At 41.5% G+C, this 22127-nt stretch overlaps 1 protein-coding gene across 1 annotated transcript; it reads right to left on the reverse strand.

Annotated features, from left to right (window-relative positions):
- Positions 1–292: 292 nt before the first annotated feature.
- On the reverse strand, positions 293–21404 carry LOC131685135 (protein pygopus-like). Its single transcript, XM_058968604.1, has 4 exons — positions 20603–21404; positions 12615–12874; positions 10070–12556; positions 293–691 (listed from the first exon to the last, which is right to left on the reverse strand). The coding sequence occupies exons 3-4, from the start codon at positions 12451–12453 to the stop codon at positions 571–573; spliced, it is 2505 nt and encodes an 834-aa protein (XP_058824587.1). The 5' UTR covers positions 12454–12556; positions 12615–12874; positions 20603–21404; the 3' UTR covers positions 293–570.
- Positions 21405–22127: the final 723 nt, after the last annotated feature.

A 22127-nucleotide genomic window follows, 5' to 3' on the forward strand; every position in this document is an offset into this window, starting at 1 on the left:
TTACTTTCATAGAAAACATTGCTCGTGCTTTTACGATAAGTGATTCTCGTTTCCCACTTGTGACAACGGCCTAGTGGTATACTATTAAGGGAAAGAAATAAAAAACAACTTAACTATGGCGCTGTGCTTCCATTTGTTACTATACATACTTTCTTACTTCGTTTAACTAACTACTGCATTTGCTTTCTTTCCCTTTTGTTGCTTTTAAGAACATTAGAATGTCGCTGTTTTTTATTCCTTCCAGATTTCTCACGCGTCTGCAATCATTTTCCCCTTACCAAGAATTTAGCTATTTCCATGGTTTCGACCCTTATTTATTAAAAAAAAACAAAATTTACACATTCAATCGTCACACTTTAGCGCACATTTGCTCCATTTGTACAAACATTTTCTAGCATCCTATTTACACCGGGTTGCACCACAATCATACTAAAAACATAGAATAAAAAAAGCGCAAACATTACTACCGTAGCTGCACTTTTCTTGTGTTGTGTTTGTTCTCGTTTTCCGGTTCCGGTTCCTGGCCGAGCTGACGTCAGCGCCGGAATGGGCTAATGGTGCTGTCTGCGACTATGGTTTGAACTTCACCAGCGGTATATTCTTGGAAGACAGACATTTGTCACAGCACCATTCGGCGTACACTTCGTGGTGGATCAGGAGGAAAGCCGCTTCCGTCAGTCCGCTGCACGTTCTGCAAATTCAGTATATATATAGTTAGAATAGTTGGTACTCAAAAAGCGAGATGATGAAAATTTATTTGATTTTGAAAATTTGGGTTAAAAATTTTTCATGGACAAGAAGTTTTTTGCCAAATCGTCAATGGTTGTGGGCTTACCCGAGTAAAGTCTAACAAAATTACAGCAAATAGACAACATGTTTTAATATCAAGCATCAAATTGAAATCTTATTTTGATATCAGTTTAAACTTTTTCAGATACATCAAGTTTTGATCTCATTTTGATGTGCTAACATTTTTAGAAAAAAAAAGTTTGTTTCTATTTCTTTGACAAACATCAAATTGATTACATAATTTGTTAACAATTAAATATTTCACCATCTCAATAAATTTTCAATTCGCTTTCACTGATAGCATGAATAGTTTTCTGTTTGATGTCATGGTGCAATTTTTCTGCTTTTGATTTTGATCTTTTAACCGTTAAACGACCAAAATGATAACCACCTGAGCAATCATTCCCCTACTACACCATAACATCAAGTTTAGTTCTCAATTTGTTATCAGACTCTGCTCGGGTATTCATTAACAAAAGCTATAATGTGTACCTTGCCGTACAACTTCTTATCATTTCCCTTGTGGGGTTGGGAGGGATTCATAATTACGTAATAAGGGGTACGAAAATATATGACGTGTTGTGACTTTTAGGGGTGGGGGTGTAAGCTGGAACATTATGTTGCGTTTTTTAAGATTTTGTTACGTACCAGGGAAGGGAAGGATAAAGAAATTTGTGACAATTTGTTACATAAGGGGAGTCAATTATGGGCAATTTTGACGTTACGTAATTTATGATGGGCCCTATCAGTGAAGAACAGGAGTTACGAATGTGGATACAATGGGACAAACACAGAAAAGGTAACCAACATTGTCTCCCTTGGAGGTATGAGAAATACTATTTAAAACTTGATTGTTAAAATATAATTTAATAAATAGACCATCAACACTTCTACATCGATATTGTAGTTTCCATACGATTTAAACTAATTTAGTTCTTAGTGCACTAGAAAAAGTAGTCTACTCCTAACTATTCATGAACACAAGTTTTGTCCGACTAAGAATCTTTACGATTGCGCTCCTTTCTTTATTTCTTGTATTTATCCTGTTGCAAGACTGCATGTGTTAAACGTTTCCCAAAATATGTTCAAAGTCGCAAATGATGGCACCGCACTCTACCAAATTAAATCAAATTAAGTTTGTAGATTTGGGGCTATGTTTTCATTTTGCAACCGCTTTACGCAGCAGTATAGGGTATCCGTATCGCATAGGAATGTATAAATTGATGGCGTGGTAACTGAGCGCGATCATTCTCCTCCCGTTGACTCCACTGGATCAACCGACGGAAGTAGACAGATTTTTGTGATGGCTCGTCGATATTCGCCAGATGATGTCTTGACGGTCACAACTCGTACTACACCCTTGTCTCCTGGGTGAGTGGCAATAATCCGTCCGATATGCCATCGATGGGGTGGAGCGTTTTCATCCTTGAGTACGACGAGTGCTCCTACTTCGATCTTGGTTACTCCGCTGTTCCACTTTGGCCGGGATTGTAAATGATGCAGATATTCTGCCGACCAACGTTTCCAGAAATGCTCCTTCATTAACTGGATGTGCTGCTAGCGACTCAAGCGCCCTACTTTCTCCTGTGCATATGATGGTTCCGGAATACTAAGTGCTGATCTACCGATTAAAAAATGTAATGGAGTCAGCACCTCAACGTCGTTAGGATCATTCGATACTGGTATTAGTGGCAGACTGTTTAAAATGGCCTCGGTTTGAGCTAGAAATGTTGTCATTTCCTCATATGTGAGTTTTGTTTCTCCAACCACGCGCTTTATATGATGCTATACCGATTTGACACCAGCCTCCCATATCCCTCCAAAATGTGGGCTGCGAGGAGGAATGAAATGCCACTGTATTCCCTTAGCAATGCAAAAATCGTTCAGTTCAGATTGGTGGGTTTGCTCTTCAAAAAGTTTTCGCAGAGCTGCAAGTTCATGATTTGCACCCACAAAGGTTGTCCCATTGTCTGAATACAGCCTTGTAAGTTACCGTTTTCCTACCAGCCTCCTCAAGCAAAAAGGGCCCTGCATAATCAACTCCAGTATTTGAAAAAACTTCGTCGATGTCTCTCATGTCATCTACGAGTGTATCTGTTTCTTCCTATAGTGTTGGTGACCCTGCCCGCCGCAATTCAAGTTGTAACAGATCCTCCGGCATCGCACCACGCGATATTACGTCTGCAGGATTTAATTCTGATGGAATGTATCGCCACCGATATTCTGGCATCAATTCGATAATAGCTGCAACCCGATTCAAAACAAACTGATTCATAGCAAGCGGTGATTTTTTCAGCCACCCCAATACTACTTGTGAATCACACCAAAGTGTCACCCGATTGAACGAAATTTTCATCGCCGCCACAGTTTTGCTAACGAGCTGAGCTAAAAGTAAAGCACCACACAACTCTAGTCGTGGGAGAGTTGTAGGTTTCAACGGAGCGACGCGCGATTTGCTGCAGACAAGGTGGACACTAACAGTTCCGTCGAATGATACACATCGGGTGTACAGTACTGCACCGTAAGCCACCTTGGAAGCATCTGAGTATACATGCAGTTCGATTAAATTTGTATTATTTGCAATTACACATCTGCTCTTTTTCATCAGGTTCACCAACGGTAATTGCACTCGGAATGATGTCCAGTTTTTCTCCTGTTCGGCTGGTAAAACTTCGTCCCATGCTAAACCAAGCCATTGTGATGATCGGTCCCAGGAATCCTAGCGGATCAAATAAGCGACCAATGTCAGACAGCACATTTCGCTTTGTGAGCCGCACACCATCCGCAGATTCAAGCGTGTTGATATGAAATGTAAAATAGTCATCCGTTGGATTCCAAATCAAACCCAGCGTTTTAATTGTATTGTTTATATCCGCATTCTCGAAGTTCATCTGCGCTTCCTGAAGATCAGTTGGAATATGTCTGCGAACGATGTCACTGTTCGAGCAGAACTTGTGCACTCCTAAGCCGCCTCGTTTCAACATTTCCGTTAGTTGTTCGTAAATTGCAATCACGTCTGCCGGTGTTTTGCCTCCGGTGAGAAAATCGTTGATGTAGCTATCTTGCCCGATGACTCTTGATGCAAGCGGAAGTTCGTTTCCCTCGTCGGTTGCTAATTGAAGCAGCACACGCGTGGCCAGATACGGTGCACTGGAACAACCTATGTTACAGTTGTTAGCTCGAAGATTGCTGCGTTGCGTTCGGAGTTAAGCCACACAATACGCTGATATTTTCGATCGTCATCGTGAATTTGAACCTGACGGTACATTTTTGATATATCTGCTGTAAGCACCACTTGATGACTACAAAATCGGAGAATGATTGAGATTAGGTCGCTTTGAACCGTCGCGCTTACCTCCAGAGCATCGTCCAACGAAATTCCAGTGCTGGTTTTTGCTGAAGCGTCGAAAACTTCCCTGATTTTAGTAGTGCTGCTCGTTTCCTTATAGACAACGTGATGAGGAAGAAAATAACCATCGACTGGACGGTCTTCGATTTCCACCATGTGGCCAAGAGCCAAGTACTCCGTCATAAACCCCGTGTAGCGGCTTCTTTTGCCGTCGTCGATGAATGTTCACAATAATTTATCAAACCGACGTTGCGCCGTTGCTAGAGAGTCGCCAAGTTGACTCTACATGTTATTGAAAGGTGATCTGACAATATACCGACCGTTGTCGCTTCGAATAACAGTACGCTTGAAGTAATCTTCAACTGCTTTAGTTGCTGTTCGAGCAGGTGCCTCCCGGCATGTTTCCAGCTCCCAGAACTTCGTCAATGTGCGATTGAGTTCCTCGTTACACAAGTTGAGCTGACAAGTTTGTGATCGCTTTTGAATATTAGTCGGTACCGTTCCGCTAACAATCCATCCGAAATGTGTATCTATCAATGTTGGTATAGCATTACCGAGCCGCATCCGGCCCTCTTTAATCAGATCGAAGAACAGTTCGGCTCCAATAATCATCTGGATCTCATCAGGTACATTGAACGATGGATCAGCTAAATCAATACCAGCAGGAATGGTCTGAATGTTAAGTTCAACAATTGGCAAGCTGGTCGTTATCTTCGGCACCACAAGAAATTCCAAAAGGGCGTCAAAAGAGTTAAAGCGTGATCGAATCTTTATATTAATTTTGTGTTTAACTATTGTTTCTGCGTTGTTCAGCCCGCTGATCGGAAGATTGATCCTTGTCATTGGGATGTTCAGCTTTCTCGCAAATACTTTGGTAATGATATTCGAATCCGATCCTGAATCTAAAAGAGCTCTACAAGGCCAGCTGGTGTTTCCGGATCCACATACAAGAATCTCGGCGGTCGACAGTAGCACTTGTCTTTTCGTGATTGTTGCTTGAGCACAGTTTACCGAACGTGGTTCTTGGGCAGAACTTTCAGTCGTATCCTTACATTCCGATGCTGATTGTTCCGGAACTGGAATCTCAGGTTTCTTCGATGTGGGAATCTTCTCTTCGTGAAGTAGACTGTGGTGTTTTCTTCCACATGCCTTACAGGATTGCTCCGATTTACAGTCGACAGTTCGATGACCACGACGTAGGCAATTAAAGCAGAGGCCTGCTTGTTTTACCTTGCCATAACGCTCGTTCACTCATTTGTAGAAAGAGTGCTCACCATTGCAACTAAAACATGACTCCTTAGACGTTTGCACGAAGTTTTTAGCTGTCATGTTCTTTTGTTCCAATTTGCCTCGTTGTTTTGCTGTTCCAGTGATTGGCTGTGGTTCTGAATAACCCTTCACTTTTTGTAGAATACGGCTTCTTTCGCGTAGAAAATTGAGCATCAACGAAAACGATGGTAGTTCATCCTTTGGCAATTGTGATTCCTACAGCTTCCGTCTATCCTTGTCCAATCGTTTAGCAACTAAATTGACAAAAATCATCTCAGCCAAACCGTCAACTGGTAAATCCCGGTTGTTGAGTGCGTCGACGTGCTTGGAACATGTATCAATTAACTTCCGTAATTCTTCACCTGATTCACCCGTCATCTTTGGCAGGCTCAGTAGCGCATCAATGTGTGTATCAATTATGAGTCGCTCATCTTCGTATGTATCTTCTAGCATTTTCCAAGCAGCATCGTAATTGTTATTATTGATCACATCCTGGTCGATTTTACCTACTGCGTTGCCGATGAGAGTTTTTGAGATGATACAGTTTAATCAGCGACCGCGATTTCCGACAAAATTAGATCCACTCAAGACCTTTCTCCAGGGGAAATGTAGAGATTTTTGACTGGCTTGATTCTCGACACCGCGAATCAAGCTTAGATTAAACCAGTAACTGGTGCGAATACCCACGAGAGTTCTCCCACCCGTGGTGGGGCAAAGAGTGCTTAGATGTGAACCGGCAAAATTCGCTGCGTATAAGGCCTTCTGAAACAACGGGTTACCCGCTAGTTATCGACAGTACGCGACGATAGAAACGCGAATGAATAATTTGATAAAAGCCAAAAACGTTGTTATTGGCGCCAGTTTGTCGGCGGATTAACAAGAGAAACAGCGATGAGCTGTCTTTGGGACACAACTCGACGTATACGTAACCGAAACAGTACCAACGAGCGGGTGGAATATTCAAACTGCTAGATATTCGTTTATGCCACGACTATATATTCTGACACTGTCACGGTCGCATCGCGTCTTCCCACAAAAAATCACTTTTTGCGATGGTAGTTTGCTCTGTTTTTATTCAGCAATAACGCCACAGGGTTAGACAGAATCAAATTCAAGACATATAACTATCAAAGACATGAGTTACGTCAGGCTATATGTATAAAATTTAGAAGTTTATTAAATTCCTTTGCCATGATTAAAATCCGATCCGTGCAAAAAATTGCGGTTACTGCGAAATCCGTGCAAAAAGAACCGCGTTACATTCAATGCAAAAGACTTAGACGATTGTAGGAAAGGAGGTGATTTCTGAGTTTTATCAAAAATGTTCTTTTGAAGACTTAGAAGATTTTTGCAAAAGGGGAAACGTCGGATCTTGAGATTTCCTTTTGCCCCGCATAAAAGTAAAAATTATCCATTGTCTCACTAGTACCACTTCAACACTATGGTGGCCAAATAACGATGTCCGAGACCATTTTGAAAACCATGATGTCTACTTCCAGTTAAGTGGAATTCTCTAAAGCCTAACCAATATGGGTATTCTTGGAACGGACTTGACGAGTAGATGCCAGATATCGATGTTTGAGTCCATTTGGAATCCCAAAATGGCTACTTCCGGCCTAACGGAATTTTCTATAACCCAACCAGTATGCATATTTTCAGAGCGGGCCTAATGAGCTCAAGAAAGGATTTACTCGAATTCAACTTGGTTCGTCTGCTAGAACCCTTAAAACCACCAAGTATCAATTTCCATGTGAGGATGGCAAAAGTGGGTCGAAAAGCTGAAAAAATCGAGGGCTGATAAAATCGGGTCTTTACTGTATTCACATACATACAATGGATCGAGAGCCGCGAACGTGAGATGCTATGTATCGATGCTGAAACACTTGAAACCAGAGGCGGACCCAAGAAGAAGGGTCAACTTAATTTCAATTTTAAACTAGTTTCAATTTTAAAGTACATTCAAACTCAAAATCATTTCAAACCAAATATTGAACTAGTTTTAAATAAACGCGATTGTTGCAAATGTATTCATTTCAAAATCGAAATTTCAAACCCGATAGGAAATTATATTTTGGATCCGCCATAGCATGAACCACCCCTAGCCTATCTTGGTATGCCTACTGGGTGAAGGTGATTGGGATAAGAGAGGGATGGGTCTGAAGAGGGTGAATGAGGTGGTCATTTGAGGAGATCTGTAGGAGAGCTATGATGGAGGGAGAATTTGAGAGGAGGGGGTGTTTAGGGAAGGGTTTCGTATAATGTTGGGAAAGGGGGGAAGGCAACCCCTCAGCGCATACCCCTAGTAACGCATATGTTAAAATTCATAACACCTATATCATGTAGTTGAAATATGCAACAATAAACAAGAATTATGATGAAAATATAGCGTAAATTTTACTTCATACTTTAAACTCGTTTTTCTCGAAATCAATATATTGCCACTTAGTCCGGTCTGACCTAACACCGACCAAATATCCTCCCACCGTGATACTTGTGGAGTGCACAGTAGTATATACGGCCTCTAGCAAAAGCAAACATTGCACTAACATTCCTTCCCTTTCTTTACGCGATCAACGTTCATGCCCGGCCGTCGCCGATATTGATCAATAAACACTTTAGGATTACCAGGAGTTGCACATTGAAAGATGTTTCGCTACTCCCACGCAGATCGACAGCAGAAAAATAGCCAGGGTTGATCGCACAACCTCAAGCTCAAGCTAGATGTATCTGGGTTTAACACCTCAAGGTTTCCCGAAAGCTCGTAGGCACTGTCCGAAGGCCACGTACGCTTTTTTGACTCAAATCCAACGTACTGGACTTGATCTGCACACAGTAACTCAGAGTGAAGGATCTGCAAGCGTCGAGCCTAGGTTATTATTTGGTTCTTCTCGAAAAGAACTGTTAAAGTTGAATTAAGGAGGCACGGAGAATGGTACGAAAATCGAAAACGAAAAAAGCAGCTTTTTTCACACTATGTGTTAGATCACCATGAAAATCAATCAGCATATGAAGAATATTGTTACAATATTGATTCTGAAGAAAATTTAGAATAGGTCGTAAGTAACAGCGCGAGATTCTCTTTGGGGTCTCTCTCTTCTGTTCATTACTCAGTCGTTTCGACATTTAGTACTCTACTCTTTGCATAATATTGTAGTAAAAACTATCGGCTTTCGATATGTATTGGAAAATTAGCGTAAAGGGTTAGTCACGTCGTAATAATCGAAAGAGAAAGTAAACAGAGACTCTCAATGTTTTTTACGTCATATTCTAAATTTTCTCCAGGTACATTCCACCGCGCGGAAAAAACGGCTTTTTTCGTTTTCAATTTTCGCATCGTTCTCTGTTCAACCTTAACCGATAATTTAACTTTTCAACACCACTGTTTGACAGCTCTTAAAGTTAGCATAAGCATAAGACAAACTGTTTGACACACACCAACAAAGCCGTAGGTTGGAAATCCAAGCTGAGTTTCCTCAACAAGTAGACAGCAACCAGATTCCATAACACAGATGACAGTACACCACCTTGAGGACAGCCACAAATAGTTCACTTGCCCATCTCTGCCTTCCTCAGTGACGTTTGAAGAACGCGGTTACTAAGTATTGCATTAATCCAACCCGAGACACATGCAGGCACTGATAGGCCCAAAACTCTTGGTTTCTTCATAGCTTGAGCCCACCTTTGGAAGTAGCATGATCTAGCATGAAGACTTGTTTGAGAATATCAAATCCCTTTTGTAGCAAAACGGGAAAACTGTCAACTTCCGATTTGGTCGATTCAGTGGTCCCTCACAGAAACACCATTTCTAATTTTTGTGGAGTTCATTTGAAAATCTTTCGGTTTTGAGAGAATTTCACTTAACCTGCCAGCCGGCTCGTTCAGACTACAAACATTAGTGCTTAGGTTCACCACGCTCGACAAATCTAAGACGGACGTTTTTTATATGCACTACGAGCTGTCCTAAAAACCCTAGAATCATCATGTTGACGCCAGTTCCATGTTCTTCTTGTATCCTTCATTCAGATCGGATAAGCTTCTTCGTAGGATGCTAGGCCAAGTGCTAGAAATTATCCATGAAATTTTGAATTAGTCGCCAAATATTCCACGAAGGATTACGTGCGTTTAATTATTCACACGTTTATATATTCATGTAGGCGTCAGTAGCCAGCTTCTACGTGTCACAATCGCATTCAATTTTATCTTGTTTGTAATGATCGATAAGTGCCTAAACTGACATTAGTTTACTGGTATAGCGTCCTATCAACGCCCATACAGAAATATTTGACGATTCTTGAACAAACGTTCAATGCATTGGGTTAACGTAGAACGACATCCTCTTACTGAGCGGATAACGTAAACGACTATTGGCAAAGTCAGGGCTGTCCACAAACCACGACCGCCATTATGGTACGTAAAAAAGTTGGATATTGATCGCCTGTTTTAAAGAAAAGCAAGAACATTAATGTTTAATTTTTGGATGATCACGTAGAAAACTTGTTGCTGTCAACATTAGTAGTAAAATTGCAACTAAAAGTGTTACCTTCTTCCTAATAACCCTCCATGGTAAAATATAATCCATACTGGCAAATAAAAATATTACTCCAAGACCAGGACACATATTTTATCACACTTCAATCATTGTCAAACATTAGCAACACTTACCTATGAAACCAGAAGTTGCAACCAGATTCGCACAAAATTCCTTGATCGTTGTCATGAACCTCCTTGTGACAGCCCCCGCACGGGTAAATGGGAGGTGCGTTTGGATTCTGCGGGTTGAAAACTTTCGACTGATCCGGTGGGTACAGTTTCCCCGAAGTCACCGGCATCGGTTTGGGACCGAACATGCCCATGTGATGGTGGTGATTCGGCGGTGGAGGTCCATTTCCAGGTGGTCCCAGACCGCCCATTGGTCCACCAGGTCCACCACCCATCGGTCCGCCCATCATGTGAGGAGACTGTAGTGGACTACCTCCCATACCACCACCCATTCCGCCCATGTGACCCATAGGACCACCCATTGGAGGTCCCCCCATACTCATTCCGCCGGGACCACCCGGACCCATAGGCCCTCCCGGGCCCATTGGTGGCCTATGACCTGCATGACCTGGTGGCATGTTTCCATGCGGTAGCATTCCCATGTGATGATGCATGCTGTTCGGTCCTCCACCTCCTCCTCCACCGCCCAACGACGGAGGCATGTGGGGATTCTGTTGATGATTTCCAGGGTGATTTCCGGGATGATTCCCGGGGTGATTACCGGGATGGCTACCTGGATGATTACCGGGGTGATTGCCGGGATGGTTACCTGGATGGTTACCGGGATGATTACCTGGATGGTTACCAGGATGATTACCGGGATGATTACCAGGATGGTTACCAGGATGATGCGGAGGGTGATGATTCATTCCGCTCATTGAATTCGGAGGCATTCCACCCATTCCTCCAGGACCCATGCCAGCTGGGTTCATACTACCTAAACTATTGCTACCGGGACCAACTCCAGCTGGATTCATCTGTTGCTGTTGTTGTGGTCCTGATCCGGGACCACCCGATCCAGATCCGCTACCTACCGGACCACTATTAGGGCCAGGACCTTGGTGATGTTGAGCGTGTGGTGACTGATGTGGCAATGGAGACACATGTGATTGCTGCTGTTGCGGATGCGGTGGATGGGGTGGTAGTGGCTGGGATTGAGCGGCAGGAGATTGGTTTTGTGGCTGTTGTTGATTTGCCGACATCGATGGCGACTGATTAGGCTGACTCACTTGCATTTGCTGCTGCTGGTTGCTTTGCTGGGATTGATGACCAGGACCTTGTTGACTATTCGGTTGCTGTTGAGGACCCAGCTGATGAGGTAATTGATTTAGGTTCCCTGATTGCTGATTTGTCATTGCACCATTGGGTAGGTTCATTCTATTATTACTATTAATACCGGCCACATTCGGTGACGTCTGTCCTCCGACGGTTTGTCCTGCCGACGAAACTGGTTGACTATGACCGGCCGAATGAGGACCCATGGGAACGTGGTTTGGTGGACCATTTCCAAGGGGACTATTCATTGGTGGTCCCATTGGACCGTTGTTCATGTGGCCTCCACTCGTGTTCATTGGACTTCCCAGCATTTGCCCTTGTCCGCCGTGTGGTGAACCCATACCAGGCATCGAATTCATAGGGCTACCTATGTTACCACTGCTCATGGGGCTTCCGACAGACTTATTATTCATTTGTTGCTGACTCATTGGTGACATTCCACCCATCGGCCCCATTGGAGATAGGTTTTGGTTCATGCCACTCATTGGACTCAAACCTCCCATGGGTGCCCCAGGCATTGAGCCCATGGGGCTCATTCCTCCTCGTTGTATTGGCCCATGAGGTCCCATGCCACCCATCTGTCCCATCCCGGTGTTCATATGCATAGGATGCCCCATCGGACTACCCATTCCCATCGGACTCATACCCCGCATCGGTGGGCCTTGGGGACCTCCAGGACCCATCGGTCCGTGCGGTCCCATGCCGTGATGTGGCGATCCGTGTCCTGGTCCATGTCCCATTGCATGCGGAGGCATTCCGTGCAGAGGACCCCCATGAGGACCACCGTGTGGTCCATGAGGTGGGCCATGATGACCCATTGGGCCTCCCAAATGATGCGGATGCATGCCCATATGATTCATCCCCATTGGACCGCCGTGACCCATCGCACCACCTCCCATATGGCTCATCATACCCGGGCCTCCGTGATGCATATGACTCATATGTGGTGATGGCGAGTGCGTAGGGGTATCGTCAAACGGATTCGACGCAACAATTGTATCACCGTAGCCGGTGGGTGGTGGTGGCAGTAGATCTTGCGGAGAGGGCGTTGGCGTTGCTTGCGAGGCTGCCGAGTTTGCACTGTTGGCGTTTGAGGTTTTCCTTCGCTTCTTCGGTTGACTTGGTGCCGAGATGGGTAGCTGCGGAGACTCCGACGGCGATTTAAAATCCGGAGGACATCCCAGTCCTGGACCTGGTAATCGATACGATGCCATTCCCAGATTGTGTGACATAACTACGGCTACGTAGACGGTGCACCTTATAGCCTAATGTATAACCGTTCGCTACAGAACTGTCACAGTGAGTTACGGAACGTGAATTTGGCTTCCGAGGAACCTGAAACAGAAACTATACATTCACTACACACCGGTCACTACTGAATTTTTCTACGTGCTTTGTAAAGTGTTATTGCTCTTCTGGTAATTATTTTCACAACTTGTTTCGTACTTGTTACCTCAAACACATGAACGAATACTCGTTTTACATTATTTTAACTGAGGAGGAGCAGTTCTAACAGTTCGTTTCGTATAGCAGTGCACTAGCATAGTTCTTCACTGGAGCAATCGAGACGTTGTCCGCGATGATCGGTTCACTGGGCGCATTATGCCATTCATTTTGTATAAGTCGTCCTGGTGAAAAACTGACGAAGTCGATCTGTAAGGAAGGTAGAGTAAAATAAGATTAGCTGTGAGCTTGGTTACATTTCATTTTCTTAAAGATGAAATTAAATATGTTAATACACTAGAAAGTGTTTTGATAGATTTGGCGAATCATATTATATCAGATTGCGGACATGACTATTTAGGAGGGGCAAAAGAAACTGTATTAGGATGTGTGATCTTATAGTTGAAGTATACGAATAGTTGCAGTAATGGGTTATACACCTGACTAAGGTACCACCCGTCACCAAATAGTTTTGGATTGTTACATCGTATTCAAATCATGCGACAAGTTTTATATCTTTGAATTTTGATCAAATAATGATTGAAATTTTGTTGTTGTTGGAATTTGAATTCCCTTGTCCCTATATTGGAGCAAATATACCTACAGCTGTACTGCCCATAATCGCAGTCAGTACCATGTTCTATGGGATACCCTATTTATATGGAACTAACTTGCAATTGTAGGCAGTGCATGTCCCATAAGAAAATCCGCAACTAAGAGAATCGAAATTAGCAATTGAACCACTATTGATACATGTGTTCTCATAGTGGTGCAAGCGATTTAAATACATGAATTGGTCAAAACTAATCTTTACATTTCTTCTATCAAATAGAAATTGAAACCTTACGGTAAATACATATACGTAGCCCGTAGATCCCTTCGTCGATTTTTTATCAAAAGTTTTCCTTCATAGCATTTTCGTTTTTATCTAGTGCTACACTGGTGTGGTGCAAAACAAAAGGACTTTGGATTACACCCAAGTTTAAAAGAATGTAGTACTGTCAAACTGGAAAATGCCATAAGTATACGACAATTGGTACATTGACCCTATAGTAGAGACGTTAATCTCGAACCTACAGTAATTTTAAATTTTTTTTATCTATTTCTATACAGTAATATCAAGATTTTATGGGTCCTTAATTTTGTCTACTATTATTTTTTCAGTAAACGCTAATCAATTCGTAATTTTTATAGAATAAAAATGTTATTGGGGTTCATGTGATCGTCATATTTGTGTCCTTTTGTTTTTACGAAAAATGTTTTGCTAATTTCCTTAACCTGACACAGGACAATTGGCAGGAAGGCACTAAATAAAATAAATTACGTTCAGGAGCATTTTCTACGCCACGATACGTCTTTATTTTGGAACAACGTATGAAAAAAAACCTGTAGAAACAAGGAAGCATTATGATCCACAACCTATTATAATGAAATCCTTATCCCTATCCGCCTATAGTGTACACGATCAAGAAAGACTTGCCGTTCGGAAACCGTTCAATACACAGCTATCTTTCTGCCAGCTTTTCTGTATATCAGCGCATACATTCGATAGGGAATCACATTTTCGCACTTTCCTGATGTTGGGCTCTTGTCATGCTCATGTATGGTGGGTATCAAGAATAAAGAGCGCAAGAAAAAAAAAATGCCGGAGTAATAAATTCGTACACCTCTCGCCGCACACCATCATCATGCGCCTATAAATGATTGACCTCAGTCGGTAGCAGACCCAGAAGCGCTGCACGAATCCAATAAAACGTGCGAGTAAAAATATATTTTTCTTTTTCGATTGTATGAGCGAGAAGGAAATAAAAATGGAAGCTCTACGTCCAATAACAAAAAATAATAAATTCGAAAACAGAGTGTGAATGAAAAATGAATGAAAGAAAAAGCGATGTCAATGGCAGTGCTGCTAGATATGTTGGCTACTGCAATGCTGTATAACAAAGATTGGTAAATTGACTATATTGACAGAGGCAAAAGAAATTTTTGTAAACATAATTATTTCGCTCATTATTTTGCTGCAGAGTCGAAATCAATGAAAAATATACGCTAATGTACAGCTCTATCCTTCGTACAAACCAGGGCAAAAAAGGGGCAGAAATTACAGTAAATTATGTAAATTTAGCAAAACAAAATCCTTTTGAAAAGGTTACGTAGAGTTTTCCATTAACTTAGAATTAGAGTCAAAATTCACTTTGAGGAAAATTTCCACACGAATTTTGGGAATGGCAAATTTAGATTATTGGTGTTAATATAATAAACTTTTGAGGCAAAAATCATTGCCTTATGCCTTTACGTAAATGTAACCCCTTAATTTTCAGTGTACGGTTCAGATGCGAGAAAAGAGTGAGTTCCTCCATATCACTAGATTTACGGCTCATGTTGCCATGGAACGTGTTTTCTAGTGGCTATGAGCGGCATTTTTTCTAATTAGTTCAGCTGAAGGCATGGACCAAAGCTGCTAGGGCCAAGAGTAGGGACTTCCGAACGTAACCAATGATAGCGCGAAAACAGGTGTTTGTAGGATCACTCACGCGGGCGTAGCTGTGCGTGGATAATCGCAAGGCTCCCGAGTGTTTGCATGTTAATGTGTTATTCGTGTGTATGTACCTAATTTTGCGCGCATAAATTTGATTTCATAATCATTTGGCTATTCGCATTTTTGCGTATATTCTTGCATGATCGCGCGAGGCCGTGAATCTGAATCCTAATTTAGTGTATACTTCAGATGATAGAAGAGATTTAGCTTCTCCATATCCTAAGTTCCCGGTCATGTCACCATGTTGTTTAGTGGACAAGGGCGTCATTTTCATTCATTGGTCTAACTGAAGGCATGGGTCTAGGCTGCAAGCTCAGTAGGTGGAGACTTCCGGACATGACCGATCATTATCGCGCGAACATGGGCGTTTGTAGGTTCCCGCTTGAAAACGAGTGTGTAAGTTAATAGTGCTAAAACAATAACTTAATCGCCGGGGTGTTTTCATGTTTGCGAGACCGCGGGCTTTGTTGTGCATGAATGATCGGGAAGGTTTCAAGCGTTTATATGTTAACGTGCCAAATGCTAAAAAAGAGTGGGTTCTCCCATATCACTGTTCCCGGTCATGTCGCCATGGGATGTGTTATTTAGTGCATATGAGCTTCACTTTTTGAATTGGTCTTACTGACGGTGTGCTCTAAAACCTTCTTTCTCAATTAGAAAATTTAGCCGCACCCAGGGCTTTAATGAGCCTTAAGCACAGTAAGTACGATCAACAACAAAATCTTGTAAAATTTACCGTGGCTTGACCTTATGCGACGACCACCCATGCCTGCTACTCCGTTATCTATCTAATCTACCTGAAGTTGCACAGGGAATCAAAGCGGATATTTGTTTAGGAGTAGCGAAACATCTTTCAATGTGCAACTCCTGGTAATCCTAAATTGTTTATTGATCAATGCCAGCGCCAGCCAGGCCCGAACGTAGACCGTGGAAGGAAAGGGGAGGAGTGTTAGTCCGATGCTTGCTTTTGGTAGAGGCCGTATACTGCCCATAATCGTAAGTCAGTCCCATGTAGATAGGGAATCCCATAGAACATGGAACTGACTTGCGCATATAGGCAGTATATACTACTGCGCACTCCACAAGTGTCACGGGTGGAGGATATTTGTTAGTAACTAGATATCGACCCATCAACCGGGGACCAACGGCTTTACTTTCCATCCGAAGGAAGACGTGACCACAGAATTTTTCACCTCAGAAAAATTTCAACAACCTCGGCTCGGATTGAACCCAGACCAACTGGGATGAGTAGCGGTCACGCTTACCGCTCAACCATCGGAAAATTCTTGAGGAATTTACCGTATTTTATTTACAGACAAGCTAGGTCGGTCATTTCCTATTTGCAAACGTAACGATCAGAATGGACCAGCGTAAGACCAGCTATAATCCAGGAAGTGAAACAATTATTAATAAGATGATACCGAATCTGGCAGAAGTTAACACCCTACAACAACTGTATCATATTTTCCACCAAGTATTAATTATGTTCAAAGACATTATCCAAGCAGAGTCAATCGCTTCGCGCAACAATATGCAGCACACCGCCATATGCGGCAACGTTAAAATCACCATTCCCGTATATATCTACAGAAGTTCGCTTACGTGATTTATCCCCGCGCACCCTGACATCGTAATTAAAAAATACATGTCAGGATACAGAGAAGTGGATTCCATCAGTGCTGATACTTGGAGGAACTTCTTCCCGAGTGTCTCAAATAGTGTTCGTGCTGAGAATACGGCTGACCAAGTCAATCCCTTCATAAGTGACTATTATATGCATATCAGCCGAAAATGGAACTTTTAATCGGAGAACACTGGTCGCGCACCCAGGGCAGATTACTACGTGTCAATTCTGTAATGAGCCACTGCACAACGGAAAATTTGCGTAGAAGCAGCTAGGGATAGTTTGCATAAATCAATCAAAAACAGCTTGTACTAAACCACAAACGGCGGGAAAACCTCCACATATTTGACAGGAACAAATATTTACTCAAAAACAACTGTGCCAAAATTCTCCAAGCCAACAACCAATGTCAGCAACAAAGAAGCGAACGCTGAAGAGGATGAATTCACAATAGTGATCAATAGGAACAGTAAACAAACAAGAGCAATCGACCGTAAACATTAAGCAAGCAGTACCGATGACGAGAGGGATGCAGACGATAACACGGCTCAGTCATGCTAACGCGTTTAGCCGTATCGAATAATTATAAAAAAGAATGGGATTCTCGTAGAGCAAACTTATCAAACAAGAGCGATTTCTCAATTTTTATGAACATATCTTCGTCCCACGGGGGGGAGGGCAAGTATAATCTAATAGTCTAATTAATTAGGTTTTAGTTAAATTTTAGTACTATTGGTAAAAAACTCATTTGAAGTCATTTAAATATTTAGGTGGTTGCCGTTATGTTCAAATATTTGAGCTGCATAATAACTGCATAACTATCTTTCCCTCGAACGATGAACGTTATTGTCAACATACAATCAAAATACATACTACATATAGGAAAGGATATACTCAAAAACATCCTGGTAATCAATAACTTTATCACTACATATACCTATGCCAAACGACCGTTATGCTAATTACTGTTTTCCTTAACATAAAAATATTTGTACGGAAAGATCTTCAACAGTAGCACGGCTCAAAATTCTTCCGAATCACCTAACTTATCGCAAAGTCTTAAATTATGTGTTTCCCTGTAGTTGAAAAAATGCCAAATGACCTTAAGTGTGAACAATTCTCAAAATTATGCCAAATGACCATTATGCCTAATAACCGTTATGCCAACTGTCCATTATGCCAAATGACCTTATGCCAAATGACTTTATGCCAATTGACCCAGACCCCATGGAAATGGCTCCGCTCTCCTAAGGCGGTTGTCACATGAATCCCTCGAAGAAAGACTTCAGATGCAAAGGTTTAAAAAATGTTCACAAAGTTATGTGAATACAATTTTCCACTAACACAAACTTAAACATTGTTTAAGTTGAAGTTATAACCTGACTCTGTTTATCCTCTTTTTCAGTGTTCAGTTCACTTGGAAATGGCACATTCTTTTGACTTATTTCATGATTTATTCCCACAAAAATTAAAAAGCTATTCATGATTTCAGCGCCTCTCTAAGACTGGCACCCTTGGAGAGTTTAACCGAACGCTACTGCTCTGCAACCAGGAACGTCCTCATTGATATGAACGTCATATGAATACGATAAATGAAATGTGACCGAATCGAAAACGAAGCATGTCGTTCGTTGGAAGTTGGAACGAGTAGTACGTTTGAAAAGATAAAATCAATAAAAAAAAAGAAAAACTATATGTTGGATAACTTTCTAGGAAACGGTGCATTCTGGAGGATAGAATTCTATGGAATGGTACATTCTGGGAAATGACTTTCTTGGGAATAGTATATTCGAGGGGATGATATTCTGGGAGGCGGAATTCTGGGGAATATTTTTCCGAGGAATCATTTTGTTTTGCTTAAAAAAGCCATTGTAGATTGTTTTTTAATGAGAAGACCGAAAAATATATTCCCAGCTCACGATAGCTACGGATTTTTCATTTAACCCACAAAAATTCCCAATACTGCCATTGGACGAGTCAAGATTTTATGGCTAACAACTTTTATTTCCACATCGTTCACAACAGAATTTCACAGCTACAGAGGAGTACTACAAGTTAGCAACCAAAAAATATTTGTTTACATTCTCCAATAATTTAAAAAAAAAAAAAACAAACATTTTTTAACTAAATTGCATACATGCCATACACAAAATATTTTTTTTTATTTTCCTCAAATTTTCAACTTTCAACGTTGAATGTATTCTACGGTGATTTCAAAATGCAAACAATATGATTGGTGGAAATGCTGTGGAGAGTATTTCATGGTGATGATGACATACAGTCGTATTTTGAATATGCTATAGCGATTTTCCCATAACTCGCGAGGTTGGGCAGGAGAGGGTTAAAATACTGTCAAAAATGCTTCAATACGTCCATTCAATTTAAATTCTATTCAATCAATATTATCAACATGGCTTTCACTATCAGTATAATGATCTAAAATGTCTTTATTGTTTACATTTTCGCAGAGATTGGCGTAGTGAAGCAGTACTGTAAATACAGTGAAGACCTTATTTTATCAGACCCCCCCCTCCATTTTGTCTATCTTTGATTTTATCAGCTTTTTGACCCGATTTTGTCAGCCTCATATGAAAATTGATAGTTGGTAGTTTGATGGGCTCTAGCAGGCGAACCAACTTGAATTCGAATAAATCCTTCCTTGAGCATATTTTTCTTATCGTGGAGATCCGAAATATGCAAAAAAAACTTTTAATTTTTTTATGAATTTTGCACTTTTAGACCTCCTTAAAGGAAATTTAGACAAAATAATCAGGAAGGGTTATGAGGCTATATCTAGGGACTAAAAAGAATGCTTTAAGAGCTTTGGTTTCTTGAAAAAAGAAAATATATGTCCCGATTTTATCAACGTCTCTGTTTTATCAGCCTAAAATTCGCCAAGGGGCTGAAAAACGGGGTTTTCACTGTATTTTGACTGATAATATTCTTCTCTATTCTATTCTTCTGAGTTAGTTAAAAACACCTGAATGCCTCTGAATAAAGACTCGACACGTCTATTGTTTGTTTACCATTTATCAGTCAGTCAATCAAATAGAGCACGAGACCTGTCAATAGCTCTCGTTCCAGATGGATTCGAAACGATTTTTTCGGATTGAGTGATTCTGATAGTTCTCGAGGTCCATTCCAATCGATGACAGATAAATAATAAGAAATGGACAGAGATGGTGAGTCTTTAGAGAGGGATTCAGCATCTTTACTTCAACAGAAAAACAGATTAGTACAATCGGTTCTTACAGCGTACTATTTTAACCGACTTTTTATCTTGATATACGAATTTTCGAGCGCATTATTTACCGGTGTTTACATTGGAGGTCCGGCAGTTTCCGTCCTTACTCATTTCTTTATGGAGGCGTGTTTTAATTAATTCTTATGCTGAATACCCTCAGTCAGATTTTTACGCTTGAAGTTTTATCCGATATTTACATTTTAATGTAATCAAAGTGGTGATTTACAAAGCATATTCTGTCACAGCGACTTTCATGTTTGTTCTCTCGTATAGAATGGGATAAACGTTTGTAGCAGATTCAATAATTATATGTAATACATTTCAAGTTATTTGACAATTAGGAGAATAGCGACACCCGAGGTCATAAAAATACAGCACTACCTAGTAAAAATCTAAAAATAAGTTTTTCTGCCAACACGTCCTCGAAACTAACCTAACATTTTAATCTATGTTCGAAAAGTAGCTACAATTTCCTCTTGACAGAAATTGGCATTTTAGAACAATGAAACCATTCGAATTATTGATACTCACAAATGCATTATTCCGGGTTCCGCCATTCCGCACGGCTATCACATTCCAGCCGTTTTCCTTACATCCCGGAAGCACTCCACTCCGTCCCACGACTCGAATGCTGAATAGGAGTCCTTTGGCGCAGCGCTATCTGGTGCTATCCCTTTCACGCTTGCTTTCGATATACCCAGCACTCCACTTGGACCGAGCCAAAGCTCGCTTGTTCGCAGGCAGGCACAGGCTTCTTCTTTTCGTTCTTCGTGTCGCGGGATTCCACGATCAAAACATCACCGCTAGTGCGGACACGTCCTGCCAGCTTGAAACCTGAATCGTCGCCATAAGGGACGAGCTAGGTGCCCGGTGCCTCTACACAAACAATATTTTTCCGAAACACCATTCAATCCGAACCAAAATATGAATTATTTTTTCCTCACTTTTGGCTAATCTTGGAGTGCTTTCGGATACTGTATTGGTATTATGCTGCTCTCCCGAATATAATATACACACATGAAGATCTGCTTCTGCGATGGAGACGACACACGCACCGCGCGAATGAATGGGGAACTGGATTTTTGCTCCGACAGAAAACTTGCCCGACTCAGCGCGTTTCCTGGCCCGACGACCGGAAAAACGTTCCTCCGGTATTGACCTCGCGCCTGGTATCCGATTTGTCCGCTAAAACTCACTATTTCCACAGCAAAAACCGTTTTCTTTTCGCGAAGCACTCGCTACGGATACAACACACAAAATAATCGTAAACTCGAGTTTTTTTCGAACTATAGCCTTTTTCACGCACGTTTGTGCGATGGAGAAATAGTAGTATATTTTCAGTTCAGCGGCGTGTATATCGCGGCGGCTGCCAAAGCAAGTGCGATTGTGTGCGTGTCGTCGTAGAGGTGACTGGTTTTGTTCGAAAACAGTGTTGGCTCATCGGAAAACGAGCCAGAGATGCGAGCTTTTCGAAGACATCAGCAGGTCGAAGCTTTTCAAGCTCCGCACTGTTGCACACAGGGGTACATTCAAATGGGTTTTTAATGATTACAAGAAACGATCGGTTCACATTTATTATATTCGTCGTTTTTTTAGATATTTCATTACGGATGTCTCGATTTTAATACATCACAGGTAATTATTAGGTATGCAAAATGCGTCTTAACGGCTACCTGAGAAGCATTTAAGTCGTTTTAAATGCTATTTAAAAGTCGCGTTTGGCAAAATACACGGTCACATTTCTGCAGCGCCATGAAAATGCTTTTTTACTGCTGTTGTGCATTCAGAATGCTACTTACTGACAAGAAGTTTTTGAACAGATTTTTGAATGCTGATTAACAACAATTATGCATAAATAATGCTATTGCATGAAGCATTTTAAATGCCTTATATATGCTATTTTACTGCATACACTAATGCTTGTTGAGTAAAAAATTACAGAAAAAATGGCCGCCAACCGGGATATGAGCTACCTTGTGTCGTTTTTGCCTGATCCCGGGGCTGGGTCGGGTTCTAGCCCAAACCACTGTCAGTTCGTACATTTTAACAGTGGTTA

Source organism: Topomyia yanbarensis, chromosome 2 (genome assembly GCF_030247195.1).
Source record: "Topomyia yanbarensis strain Yona2022 chromosome 2, ASM3024719v1, whole genome shotgun sequence".
NCBI lineage: Eukaryota > Metazoa > Arthropoda > Insecta > Diptera > Culicidae > Topomyia > Topomyia yanbarensis.

What these genes read in the sequence shown, in the direction of transcription:
- LOC131685135 (XM_058968604.1), bottom strand. Translation starts at nt 12,453, where the DNA reads ATGTCACACAATCTGGGAATGGCATCGTATCGATTACCAGGTCCAGGA. An exon ending in TGCAACTTCTGGTTTCATAG is followed by an intron (nt 692 to 10,069) that starts GTAAGTGTTGCT and finishes CTGAATTTGCAG; the next exon opens with AACGTGCAGCGGACTGACGG.